Below are 13,494 nucleotides of genomic sequence, written 5' to 3'. Positions count from 1 at the left end.
AGAAGATATGCTTAGAGTAAAAAATTACAAAACACATAAAGAAGTCCATGACAAGAGGGGTACCTGGGTGGCTCAGTTGGTTAAGTGTCTGACTCTCAGTTTTGGCTCAGGTCATGATCTCATGATTTTTGTGAGTTTGAGTCCTTCATCAGGCTCTGTGCTGACAGTGTGGTGCCTGCTTGGGATTTTCTCTCTATTCCTCTCTCTCTGCCTCTCCACCGCTCGTGCTGTCTTTGTCTCTCTCTCAAAAAAAAAAAAAAAAAATCCATGACAAGAAAGACTGACATATCCAGCAATGGGAAAATTCACATTGAAGGATTTAGAGAATATAGGGGAATCTAAAAGGTACTCTAGAGTACACAAATATTTGGGGTGCCTAGGTGGCATTCAACTCTTGATTTTAGCTCAGGTCATGATCCCCCAGGGTCATGGGATTGAGCCCCATGTCATGGGCTCACACTCAGTGCAGAACCTGTTTAAGATTTCTCTCTCTCCCTGCCCCCCCCCCACACATTCTCTCTAAAATAAAAAGTATATATATTTCATGTAAATATTTAATATGATTTTTAATATACTCAAATATGTAAATGAAGAAATAGAATCCATAAAATAAGAAGGGATAGATTTGGAAAACAGAAAACTTCTAGAAATGGAAACCTTGACAGTTAGCAGTGGACTAAACACTGCTAAAGAGGAAATTAGTGAAGTGGATTACAGACCTGGGGATACCTCAACAAAGCAAAGATTGTAAAGAGATGGAAAATACGAATAGTATTTAAAATATGTGGAGAGGGGCGCCTGGGTGGCACAGTCGGTTGGGCGTCCAACTTCAGCCAGGTCACGATCTCGCGGTCTGTGAGTTCGAGCCCCGCATCAGGCTCTGGGCTGATGGCTCGGAGCCTGGAGCCTGTTTCCGATTCTGTGTCTCCCTCTCTCTCTGCCCCTCCCCCGTTCATGCTCTATCTCTCTCTGTACCAAAAAATAAATAAAAACGTTGGGATAAATAAATAAATAAATAAATAAATAAATAAATAAATAAATAAATAAATAAATAAATAAAATAAAATAAAATAAAATAAAATAAAATAAAATAAAATAAAATAAAATAAAATAAAATATGTGGAGAATACTTTAATAAAAGAATAGATCTTTGGGGCCGGCTGACTTAGTTGGTGGAGCCTGTGACTTGATCTCAGGGTTGTGAGTTTAAGCTCCACATATGGTGTAGAGATTGCTTAAAAAAAAGAAAAAAAATTTTTTTTCTTTTTTTTTAAGCGAGAGGGTGCAGGTGAGTGAGGGGCAAAGAGAGAACGAATCCCACAAGGGGCAGAGAGAAAGAAGTGGGGCTTACCTGTGGCTTATGTTTTACTTGAAGCAGGGCTTGAGCTCACCTGATGTGGAACTCAAACTCATGAACTGTGAGATAATCACCTCAGCCAAAGTCAGATGCTTAATGACTGAGCCACCAGGCACCCAAAAAATAAAATATTACAGTTTTTTTTTAAGTTTATTATTTTGAGAGCACGTGAGCAGGGGAGGGACAGAGACAGAAGGGAGGGAGAGAATCCCAAGCAGGCTCTGCACAGCCTGACACAGGTTCTGAACTGCGACATCGTGACCTGAGCTGAAATCAAATCAAGAGTCAGACGTTTAACTGACTGAGGCACGTAGGCCTCCCTACCCTCTGTCCAAAACCAAAATCTTAAAAAAAAAAAAAAAAAAAAAAAAAAGTGTGTATATATATATATATATATATGTATATCTTTTTAAACATGTAGATTTGTGTCATGTACTAAAGCACAAAGAAAACATTGATAGGTCTCATAAGGTAGAAATGTATAAACCACCCTCTTTGGTCACAATTCAGTAAAACTAGAAATCAGAAATGAAATAAATACAAACGGATTTTCTACTGGGAAATAAAATACCTTTTAAACAATTTTTGGGTAAAAAGGGATATGACAACAGAAATTATAGGATTTCTAAAAAAATAATGAAAATACTACATATCAGAATCCATGGAATACTTTTAAAAATCACCTAAGTCAATTAAAAGGAAATAAATAAATTATCAAAAAGCAGTAAACAAGAGCACAAAGAAAGTACTAAAATAAAAATGGAAACTAATCAAGTAGATCAAATTATTTATACATCAAAATCCTGATTCCTTGAAAAATTAGACAAAACCATTGACTAATCAAGAAAACAATGTGGTAAACCCAAATGTACAAAATAAGAAATGAGAAGGGGGAAATAACTATTAATAAAGAGAGAATGTCAAAAAATAGTAAGCGACTACTTCATACATATCTATGCAAATAAATTTGAAAATCTAGAGGAAATGGATAATTAAGAATATACAGTTTAATAAAATTGACCCAATTTGAGATGGAAAGCTTAACTGGAACCAATTTCCATAGAAGGAAGAGTTAATCAAGCAGTTAAGTCACACAAAAATACCAGGCCCAGATAATTTCACAGGGGACTTCTACCAAACATAGAAATCAGAAGTTAGAGATAGTCTCAGTGCTACATAATTTGTTTGATAGCATATATAATACATAAGGATATGTACATACATAAGGAAAACTTGTAGATGCTTTTATAAAGTGTAACACTGAACCCTAAATTTGATAAAGATAGCATATTTTCACTTACGAATATTGATGCAAAAACCTTAAATTAAATACTAGAGGACAGAGTCTAATACCAGATTTAAAAAAATACACCATGACCAAATGGAGTTTATACCAAGAATACAAGGTTGGTTCAGTAATAGAAAGTATATTACCACAAAGACCATGTGATTATCTTCAGAAATTAGAGACAGCCTTTGACAAAATCCAGCACTCATTCCTAGTAAAAACTCTTGAGAAAATAGGAGTGGGTGGCTTTTTCCTTAATAAGATAAAATACATGTATAGATCTGAAAGTCAGCATCCTGTTTTTCTTTTTTTTCTTTTTAAGTTTTTATTTAAATTTCAGTTAGTTAACATACAGTGCAATATTGGTTTCTGGAGAATTCAAGTTAGCATCTTAATGGGAAACCCTGGAGGCATTTATGCTAAGATCAGGTACCAGGCTGTATGCCTACTCTCTCCATCACTATTTAACATTGTTCTGGTCTGTTAGCCAATGCAATTAGTCTAGAGAAGACAATGAAAGGCATAAAAATAGAAAAAAGATGTAAAACCATGTGTCTTTGCAGATACCATAATAGTACCCCTGGAAAATCCTGAAGAATCCATGATCAAACCATCTACAACAAGAGGGCAGCTAGGTAGCAGAATATAAAATTGTGTAAAAATCAATAGCATTTTTTTTAAGTTTATTTATTTTGAGAGAGAAAGTGCAAGTAGAGGAGGGGCAGAGAGAGAGAATCCCAAGCAGGCTCTGCACTGTCATGTGGAGCTCAGATCCATGAACCCTGAGATCATGACCTGAAACAAAGTCGGACACTTAACTGATATAATCATCCAGGCATCTCTCAATAGCGTTTCATACACATAAAAACAAAGCTCATATAGAAAAATAAGAATAGCTAGGAAAACACTGAAATGGAAGATATCTGAGGAAGGACTAGCCCTACTGAACAGTGAACATACCAAAAACCCTCTGTAATGAAGAATGTGATATTGGTGCGTGAGAGGAAAACAGATAATGGAATAACAAAGTCTCAAAATAGACCCAACACATAAAATCTAGTCTATTATAAGGTGGTATCCCAAATAATTGGGGCAAAGATCCTATGTAATAAATAGTGTTAGGACAACTAGTTAGCCATTTAGAAAAAATAGATAAAATTAGATGTATTCTGCATACACTGTTCAAGAATAAGCTCCACAATCAGAGGTCTAAATGTAAAAACCAAACCTAAATATTAGAAGAAAACGTGGATGAATTCCTCCTTTGAACTGTAGTGCAGAGAAAGCTTTTCTGGGATTCAAAATCTGGATACCTTAAAAGGTTGATAAATTTACCTACATATCTATAAAATTTACATGACCAAAAATACCATACACAATCAAAACACAAATGACAAATTGGGAGAAGATATTTGCAGTTTTCACAGACAAAGGGTTAATATTCCTAATTCATAAATAACAATAAATGAAGGAGGAGAAAAGTCAAAAAATCCTATTAAAAAGAGCAAAAGGAGTATAGAGGATAATCACAGTGACATAAAAATGACCATAACATAAGAAAGGATGCTTTCTCATAAGAGAAAATTCAAGTAAAACCATTACTACCTGTCAGTAGGAAAAATTGAACAGCTTGTCTGTACACTCTTGCCGAGACCAGGGAAGCAGTCACTCATACATTGCTGGTAGGAATGCAAACGCAGTGAGACCATGATTAGAATCTGGTTAGAGGGACAGATAACAAATAAACCCTGAACTTTTTTTTTAAGATTTTATTTTTTAGTAATCTCTTTACCCAATGTGGGGGCTTGAACTCACAATCCCGAGATAAAGGTTCACATGCTATAGCAACGGAGCCAGCCAGCCAGGTGCACCCCCCCCCCACCTAAAGATTTTATTTTTAAGTAATCTCTACATCTAACATGGGGCTCACATTCACAACTCTGAGATCAAAAGTCGCACGTTCCATTGACTGAGCCAGCAGGGCTCCCCAATCCTGAAATTTTATTTATTTTTGTTTATGTATTTATTTATTTATTTTAATTTTCTTTTTTTTGAACGTTTATTTATTTTTGGGACAGAGAGAGACAGAGCATGAACGGGGGAGGGGCAGAGAGAGAGGGAGACACAGAATCGGAAACAGGCTCCAGGCTCTGAGCCGTCAGCCCAGAGCCTGACGCAGGGCTCGAACTCACGGACCGCGAGATCGTGACCTGGCTGAAGTCGGACGCTAAACCGACTGCGCCACCCAGGCGCCCCAACCAATCCTGAAATTTTAAAATAGAATTACTTATTGTAGTGGCACGGGCAAAGCAATTCTGAAATGATTTTAGATTACAGAGTTCAGCAAATGAGTAAATGCGTTGATGTTGGCATTTTTACTGTTAGAAAGGACATACAAATCTAGGATATAGGAAGGCAAGAAAGAACGCCGTGGGGATAGATTAGAAATGGAAGTATTGATACGAATTTATGGTTCTCATGTATATGTGTGTATATGCATATCTGCATGCACATACATATTTGTATGTATTTGCATGTACACGTGTATTTTTTTTTTCTTTAGCTATGTTCACTGGAAGAACTAAGAAGCAGTTAAGATGCCACAGTAGTAACAAGTACACCCATGACCTAGATCTTTGGTCTCTTAATAATCAATAATCATTCCCCACTGAAAGGAACCAGGGCTTTTCAGAGAAAGGGCGAATTTCAAGGGTGGGCATGATGGATACAAGATGAGCCGGGAACATCTTATAAACCAGAAAGTAAAGAAGTGCCCAGAAAAAATGATGAGGGCATGTCACAAAGACATAGGAACCAGCTTAAAGGGGCTTCCATCACCCAAATCTGGGACCATTAGAACATCAAAATAATTAAGTTCAATTACGAATTATAAACTATTGAAAAATAAATTTGTGAGTCCATACTGATAATAAAAAAATAAATGGAGAGAAGGAAGGTCTTGCCTCTGTGCTAGAGTTAGAAAATCACCATTTTGGGGCACCTGGGTGGCGCAGTCGGTTAAGCATCCGACTTCAGCCAGGTCACGATCTCGCGGTCCGTGAGTTCGAGCCCTGCGTCAGGCTCTGGGCTGATGGCTCAGAGCCTGGAGCCTGTTCCCGATTCTGTGTCTCCCTCTCTCTCTGCCCCTCCCCCGTTCATGCTCTGTCTCTCTCTGTCCCAAAAATAAATAAACGTTGAAAAAAAAAATTTTTTTTTTTTTTTTAATTAAAAAAAAAAAAACACCATTTTGCAGCTATCATGATGAAGATTGGATCAGGCAAGAAACATCAGTGGGTGCTAAATCCAGGGAGGTTTTTTTTTTTTTTTTTTTTTTTTTAGTTTTTATTTTAAGCTACTTTTAGACTTACAGAAAAGTTGTAAAAATAATACAGAGAATTTCTGGGTATCTTCCTCAGCATCTTACATAACCTTAGTCACAATTTTAAGAATTAAGAAATTAACATTGGTGCAATACCATTAGCAAACCTGTTTCTCCCCTGATGTTTCTCGCCCCCCAGAATCCTGCTCATCATACAACATGCACTTGTTATTTTTCCCTTTCTGCAGTTTGCAACAGTTCCTCGGTCTGTCCTTGTTTCTCATGATCTTGATAATTGATAACCCTGAAGAGTATTGATCGGTTATTTTGCTGAATGTTCCTCAATTGGTGCCTGTCTGATGTGTCCCATGGTTAGCCTGAGGTCATTCATCCCTGATAAAAGGAGCCCAGAAATGGTGCTGTACCTTTTTCAGTGTATTGTATCCCTGGGCTCCTGATGTCTGTGTCATTCTGGTGATACTGACTTTGATAACCTGGTAATGGTGGTTGTTGCTGGGCTTTTCCATTATACTAGGGGAAAATTAGATGAGCAGGATAGGTGCATGGTCAAAGTGTCTGTCTACAAACTGCTCACTAGTTGCAACAGGAGGGAGGAAAGTAATTACAAAGTGGGAAAATTAAGCAACGCCCTTGACTGAATGACCAGAATTAATATTACCAGTGAGGGATAGATGGGCATCACATGCCTCCAGGTGTGATACTATGGGAAGGATGCTGTATCACCTGTGTTGAGACTGGGAATGCATAGACTCTGTAATCGTGAGAAAATATCAGACATTGCAAAGTGAGGAATGTTCTGTGAAAAAAAAAAGTTTGTTTTTGGAGTGTGCCATTAATTTGGTGGTTCCAGCCTCCCAATTAAAAGAACAACTTTCATGCTTTCTGAAAAAATAAGGACATGTAATCTTAGTTGACTTTTGTGTTTTAAAATGCAGTAAAAAGCATAAAGTCAAAAAGGAAGATGAAAGATCTAAATGGAGGAAGGAGGAGAGCTGAGGACAGAGGGAGTAGAGAACTGTATTTGAATACCTGTTGTACATTGGGCTCTGTGCAAAGTCCTCTACCTGTCATCTAATTTATTCCTCCTAACAGTCCTTGGAGGTGGGGAGATGGACCCACATAACAGTGAAATAATTTGGCTGAGGTTATGAAGTTAGTAAGTGTCATGACCAGGATTCATCTTCTGATTCTGGATCCAGTTTTTTTTTCTCCCATGCCACACTGCCTTCTAATGAAACATTGGTTTCAAGATGAGTTGGGGTTTCTTAGCCTTACCGCTTTTTGCGTTTTGGACTGTGTAACTCTTTGCTGACTGGTGCTGTCCTTTGTCTTGTAGGGTGTTTATCAGCATCCGCGGTCTTAATCCATTAGATGATTATCGCACCCTTCCAGTTATGACAACTAAAAATGTCTCCAGGCATTGCCCGATGTACTCTGGGTTTGGAGGGAGGGAGAAAATCAGACAAAAGGGTTGACAAATCCCCCTTTGAGAGTTATGTTAAGGGATGAGCATTCTGTTGAGAGGTTTCAGGCAGAGCAGTCAGGTACTTCCTTGTGTATTTAAGAAGGGAGAAATGGACTCGAGTCCAAAAGATCAGGCACGTGTAGTTGTGGAAGAGAACAAATTCACTGTTATATTAGTCTGCTTCTGTGACATTCCTTTCTATGGATATTGTTAGCCTCACTTTCTCAGTCTTTGTGGGCTGCTGCTTCTCTTCTTAATCCTTGAATGTTGGTGTTTTTCCTCTCTTTACATCTCTCCCTGAATGGTCTCTTACATTTCCATTGAGTTCTTTCTTCACTGAGCTCCGTTTTGGCATGTCCAGTTGTCTACTTGGCATTTCCACTTGGATATCTTAAGAGTAGTAGTTCTGAATCCCACATCAGATTTGCTAAATCAGAAACTGTAGCCCAGCGATTTAACAAACCCTCTGGGTGATTCAAATGCTCACTGAATCCCAGATTTTCAGCATGTCAACGGCTAGTGCCACATTTACACATTTAGTTGCTTTGGCCAGAAGCTTTGCTTGCTTTTCCTTCATCATCACACCCTTTTCACTTCTAAACTGAGGAAGTCTGTCTTAGTCCATTCAGGCTGCTATAACAAAATACAGCAGGCTTATAAATGAGGAATGTTTGTTTCTCCTAGTTCTGGAGGCTAGAAGTCTGAGATGAGAATGCCAGTAGAAGGCCATCTTCTGGGTTGCAGACTTCATGTTGTATCCTCACATGGTGGAAGGGCTAGGGAACTCTGTGGGATCTCTTACAAGTGGACTAATCCCATTCACGAGAGTTCTACCTTCATCACCTAATTACCTCCCAAAGGTCCCATTCCAAATACTGTCACGTCAGGCATGTGGATTTTATGGGGACATAAACATTCAGACCACAGCATATCCTTTTGATTTGACCTCTCAAATGTATCTTCTGTCTGCTTTTCTTCATCTCCTTTACTAGTTTGCCAGGCCTGCCATTTACAAAGTACTACAAATTGAGTAGCCTAAACAACAAAAATTTATTTTTACAGTTTTGGAGACTCTAAGTCCAAGATCAAGGTGCTAGTGATGTTGGTTTCTTTGAGGCTGTGAGAATCTCACCTAGCTTCTGTCAATTTGCTGATAATCTTTGTCATTTTTTAGCTTGTATCACCCTGATCTCTGCTTCCATTTTCACGTGGCACACTCACTTTTTATGTGTCTCTGTGTCCAGGATTCCCCTTCTTAGGAGGATGTTTGTTGTATTAACGCCAGTCTTAACGCCTGCAACTCATTACATTTACAACAACCCTAGTTTCAAATAAGGTCACATTCTGAGGTCCTACGGTTTGGAACTCCAACATGAATTTGAGGAGGGACACTGTTCAACCGGTAACATCTTCCCTGCTGTTTGGTCTAGGCCACTATCATCTCTCACTTGAACTCTAGAACAGTCTTCTAACCTATCATTTCACTCATAAACCCCCCACCATTCTCTACATAAGGGGCAAGACTGATTAAAAAAAAAGTACCGTGTCACTCTCTTTTCTCTTTAGTAACTTCTATTGTGCTTAGACAATTGTAGAATGAATATATGAACAAATTTCAGTCTTGACAGCTGTGCATCATGTTAAGATCTACTCTGCTCTATCTTAATAAACGTTATTCGTGATACCCAAAGTCTCTGAAGGATATGAACTTGACGGATAAATGTGCTTCATATTGGGAATTTAGGTCACTGGGTAGAGAAATTGTTGCCAGAGGTTTGTAGCTTTTTCTCTCTTTGATTACAGTTGGCTAATCTCCTTCAGAATCAGGCAGTGAAAGGAAAAGCTGCTGGAGCGCTCCTGCGAGCTATCTTCAAAGGTAATAAAAACTAATGCTCTTCTACCTCCGAGTACATTGGTAGATTTGTTTACTTGTGGCCCATATTGATGCTTTTCTTACTGTTTAAAGCACCACTGAGACTTTGGGAATTTTACAAAATCAACTAAAGCTGCAGTCTCTCAGGGCGCCTGGGTGGCTCAGTTGGTTAAGCGTCCGACTTTTAATCTTGGCTCAAGTCATGATCCCACAGTCAGTGGGATCAAGCCCCACGCTGGGCTCTGTGCTGACAGCAAGGAGCCTGCCTGGGATTCTCTCTCTGCCCCTGCCCCACTTGTGAAAATGGACATCCTTATATTGTTCCTGATCTCAGGGTGAAATCTTTCAATTTTTTTTATCATTGAGTGTGAAGTTGTGGGTTTTCCATAGATACCCTTTATTAGGTTAAGGAAGTACCCATCTTTTCCTAGTTTGTTGAATGTTCTCCTCATGAAAGGGTATTGGGTTTTTCAGATGCATTTTTGTCTACTGAGATGATATATGTGATTTTTATTCTGTGCTGTTCTATTTATATGATATATTACATTGATTATTATACATTGAGCCAATCTTGTATTCTTGGTAAATCCTGCTTGGTTATAGCGTATGATCCTTTTTATATGTTGCTGGATTCAGTTTGCTGAATGTTGAGCATGTTTGTGTTTGTAGTCACAGGGATATTGATCTTTTTTTTTTTTAATGTTTATTTTTAATGTTTATTTTAATGTTTATTTATTTATTTATTTATTTATTTATTTATTTATTTATTTATTTATTTAGAGAGGCAGCACACGAGCTGGGGAAGGGGTAGAGAGAGAGGCACAGAATCTGACGCAGGCTCCAGGCTTCGAGCCCTCAGCACAGAGCTGGATGTGGGGGCCTGAACCCACCAAGCCGTGACATCATGACCTGAGCAGAAGTCTGAAGCCAACCAACAGAGCCATCCAGGCACCCCGATCTTTTTTTTTTTTTTTTTAAACCTTTCTTAATGTTTATTTACTTTTGACAGAGAGAGAGAGAGAGAGAGAGAGAGAGACAGACAGAGCATGAGAGGGGGAGGGGCAGAATCCGAAGCAGGCTCCAGGCTCTGAGCTGTCAGCACAGAGCCCAATGTGGAGCTCGAACTCACAAACCATGAGATCATGCCCTGAGCCGAAGTCGGTTGCTCAACCGAGTGAGCCACCCAGGTGCCCTGATCTGTTTTTTTAATGATGTCTTTGGTTTTGGAATCCTGGCTTTTTTTTTTTTAATTTTTTTTTTTCAACGTTTTTTATTTTTGAGACAGAGAGAGACAGAGCATGAACAGGGGAGGGGCAGAGAGAGAGGGAGACACAGAATCGGAAACAGGCTCCAGGCTCCGAGCCATCAGCCCAGAGCCTGACGCGGGGCTCAGACCCACAGACCGCGAGATCGTGACCTGGCTGAAGTCGGGCGCTTACCGACTGCCCCACCCAGGCGCCCCTATAGTATTTCTTTATAATCCTTTTTGTTTCTGTAAGATCGGTAGTAACACTCCTTTTTCATTGCTGATTTAATAACTTGAACCTTCTCCTTTTTCCCTTGGTCACTCAAGATTTTTCCATTTTTTTTTAATCTTTTCAAAGAAAAAGATAATGGTTTCCTTGATTTTTCTGTATTCCTCTATTCCTTTATACCTTATTTCATTTAGGTCTGATTTTACTCATATTCTTTTCACTTGCTTTAGGTTTAGTTTTTTTTTTATAGTTTCTAATGGTGGAAGATTAGGTTATTGATTTATCTTTTTTGTTGTTGTTCTTTTTTTAATAAAGGCATTTACAAGTATAGATTTTCCTCTAAGCACTGCTTTAGCTGCTTTCCATAACTTTTGCAATGCTGTGTTTTTGCTTTTTTTCATCTCAAGGTACTTTCTAACTTCTTGTGTTTCTTCATTTGACACATTGGTATTTATGACTGTGTTAATTTTCATATATGTGTGAATTGCTTAGATTTCCTTCTGTTAATTGATTTCTAGTTTCATTCCACTGTCATCACAGATCATAAATGGTATGATTACAGTCCTTTTAAATTACTCAGAATTTTTTTTATGGCCTGATATGTTGTTTATCTTGGAGAATGTTCTATGTGCACTTGAGAAAATTGTGTCTTTTGTTGTTGGACGAAGCGTTCTATAGATGTCAGATTTAGTGTGTTTATGTCTATTTCCTTGATTATCTTCTAATTGTTCTATCCATTATTGAAAGTAGGGTATTGAAGTTTTCATTTGTTGAATTGTCCATTTCTCCCTTCAGTTGTTTTGGTTTTTCCATTGTATATTTTGGAGTTCTTTTGTTAGATGCTTATATATTTATAATTGTATGTATCTTGATGATGGATTGACCTTTCATCATTATAAAATGTCCTTTGTCTCCAGTAATAGTCTTTCCCTTAAAATGTGTTTTTTTTTAAGTTTATTTATTTTGAGAGAGCGTGCAAGTGGGGGAGGGGCAGAGAGAGAAAGGGAGAGAGAGAATCAGTCTATCAGTGAATCTGTCAGCAGAGCTGGACCGGGGCTCAATCTCACAAATCGTGAGCTCATGACCTGACCCAAAATCAAGAGTTGGACAACTCATTAACCAACTGAGCCACCCAGGTGCCCCTTAAAGTCTTTTTTTCTTTAAGTTTTTTTTTTTTATTTTGGGAGACAGAGTGAGTGTGCTTATGCGTGGGAGAGGCAGAGAGAGAGAGGGAAAGAGAGTGAGTCCCAAGCAGGCTCTGTGCCATCAGCACAGTGCTAGATGTAAGGCTTAATCTCCGAGGTTCTTGAGATCACGACCTGAGCCAAAATCAAGAGTTGGACGCTTAACCGACTGAGCCACCTAGGCGCCCCAAGTGTTTTTTTACTAATATTTGTATGGCCAATCTAAGTTTCTGGTTACTATTTGCATGGTGTATATATTTTTTGAGATATTTTTGAGGTATTTATTTTGAGAGTGAGAGTGTGAGTGGGGGAGGGGCAGAGAGAGAGGGAAAGAGAATCAGTCCGTCAGAGAATCTGTCAGTGCAGAGCCGGACACAGGGCTTGATCACACAAACTGTGACATCATGACTGGAGCCGAAATCAAGATCAGATGATTCTTCAACCAAGTGAGCCAGCGAGGTGCCCCTTAAAAGTCTTTTTTTCCTAATATTTGTATAGCCAATCCAAGTTTTTGGTTACTATTTGCATGGTATATCTTTTTCCATCCATTCTTTAACTTTCAAATTATGTGTCTTTTGAGTCTAAATTGTGTTTCTGGTTGACAGTATATAAATGAATTTTTAAAAATTTATTCTGCCAGGGGCTCCTGAGTGGCTCAGTCGGTTGAGCTTTTGACTTCAGCTCAGGTCATGATCTCATAGTTTATACGTTCGAGTCCCGCGTTGGACTGTGTGCTAACAACTCAGAGCCTGGAGTCTGCTTTGGATTCTGTGTCTCCCTCTCTCTCAGACCCTCCCCCAGTCATTCTCTCTCTCTCTTCTTTCTCATCTCATCTCATCTCTGTCTCAAAATTAAATAAAAATTAAAAAAAATTTATTCTGCCAATCTTTGTCTTTTGATTAGAATGTCTGATCCCTTTTCTGTAGTTACTGATAAGGTAGGGTTTACATCTGCTATTTTGCTATTTGTTTTCTTTGTTTTAGGTCTTTTTTTAACTTTATGTGTCTTGTGTTAAATAGATAATTTCTAGTGTACCATTTTAATTCCTTTGTCATCTTTTTTATTATGTTTTTGAGTTACATTCGTAGTGGTTGCGCTGAAGATTATAACTAATGTCTTAATTTATAACAGTCTAGTTCAGATTAATACCAGCTTAGTTTTAATAGTTTACAGCACTTTGCTCTCTATATAGCTTCTTTTTTCTCCCTCCTGTGTGTGGCTACTGTCATACAAACTCATCTTTACATATTTCTGCCCATCAACAAAAATTTTAAGTTTGTTTAAATTTTTTTTTTTTTACATTTATTCAATTTTGAGAGGCAGGGAGGGACAGAGAGAGGGAGACACAGAATCTGAAGCAGGCTCCACGCTCTGAGCTGTCACAGAGCCTGCCTGACGCAGACCTCGAACCCATGAACAGTGATGAGATCATGACCTGAGCCAAAGTCAGATGCTTGCAGAGCTCAAACCCATGAACAGTGAAGAGATCATGACCTGAGCCAAAGTCAGATG

The 13,494-nt window shown here is 38.4% G+C and overlaps 1 protein-coding gene across 4 annotated transcripts in view; it reads left to right on the top strand.

Moving 5' to 3' along the window:
* The window catches only part of FANCI (FA complementation group I), a 105,432-nt gene that overhangs the window by 21,471 nt on the left and 70,467 nt on the right, over positions 1-13,494 (top strand). For all 4 annotated transcript variants that reach the window (XM_045058809.1, XM_045058810.1, XM_045058811.1 and 1 more), the window contains exon 3: positions 9,254-9,326. In XM_045058809.1, coding sequence (XP_044914744.1) covers positions 9,254-9,326 — 73 coding nt within the window. The remainder of the gene's footprint in view (positions 1-9,253; positions 9,327-13,494) is intronic.

Source organism: Felis catus, chromosome B3 (assembly GCF_018350175.1).
Source record: "Felis catus isolate Fca126 chromosome B3, F.catus_Fca126_mat1.0, whole genome shotgun sequence".
In the NCBI taxonomy this organism is placed as follows: domain Eukaryota; kingdom Metazoa; phylum Chordata; class Mammalia; order Carnivora; family Felidae; genus Felis; species Felis catus.
Note: the sequence above shows the minus strand (reverse complement) of the source record. Positions and strands in the feature narration are given on the sequence as shown.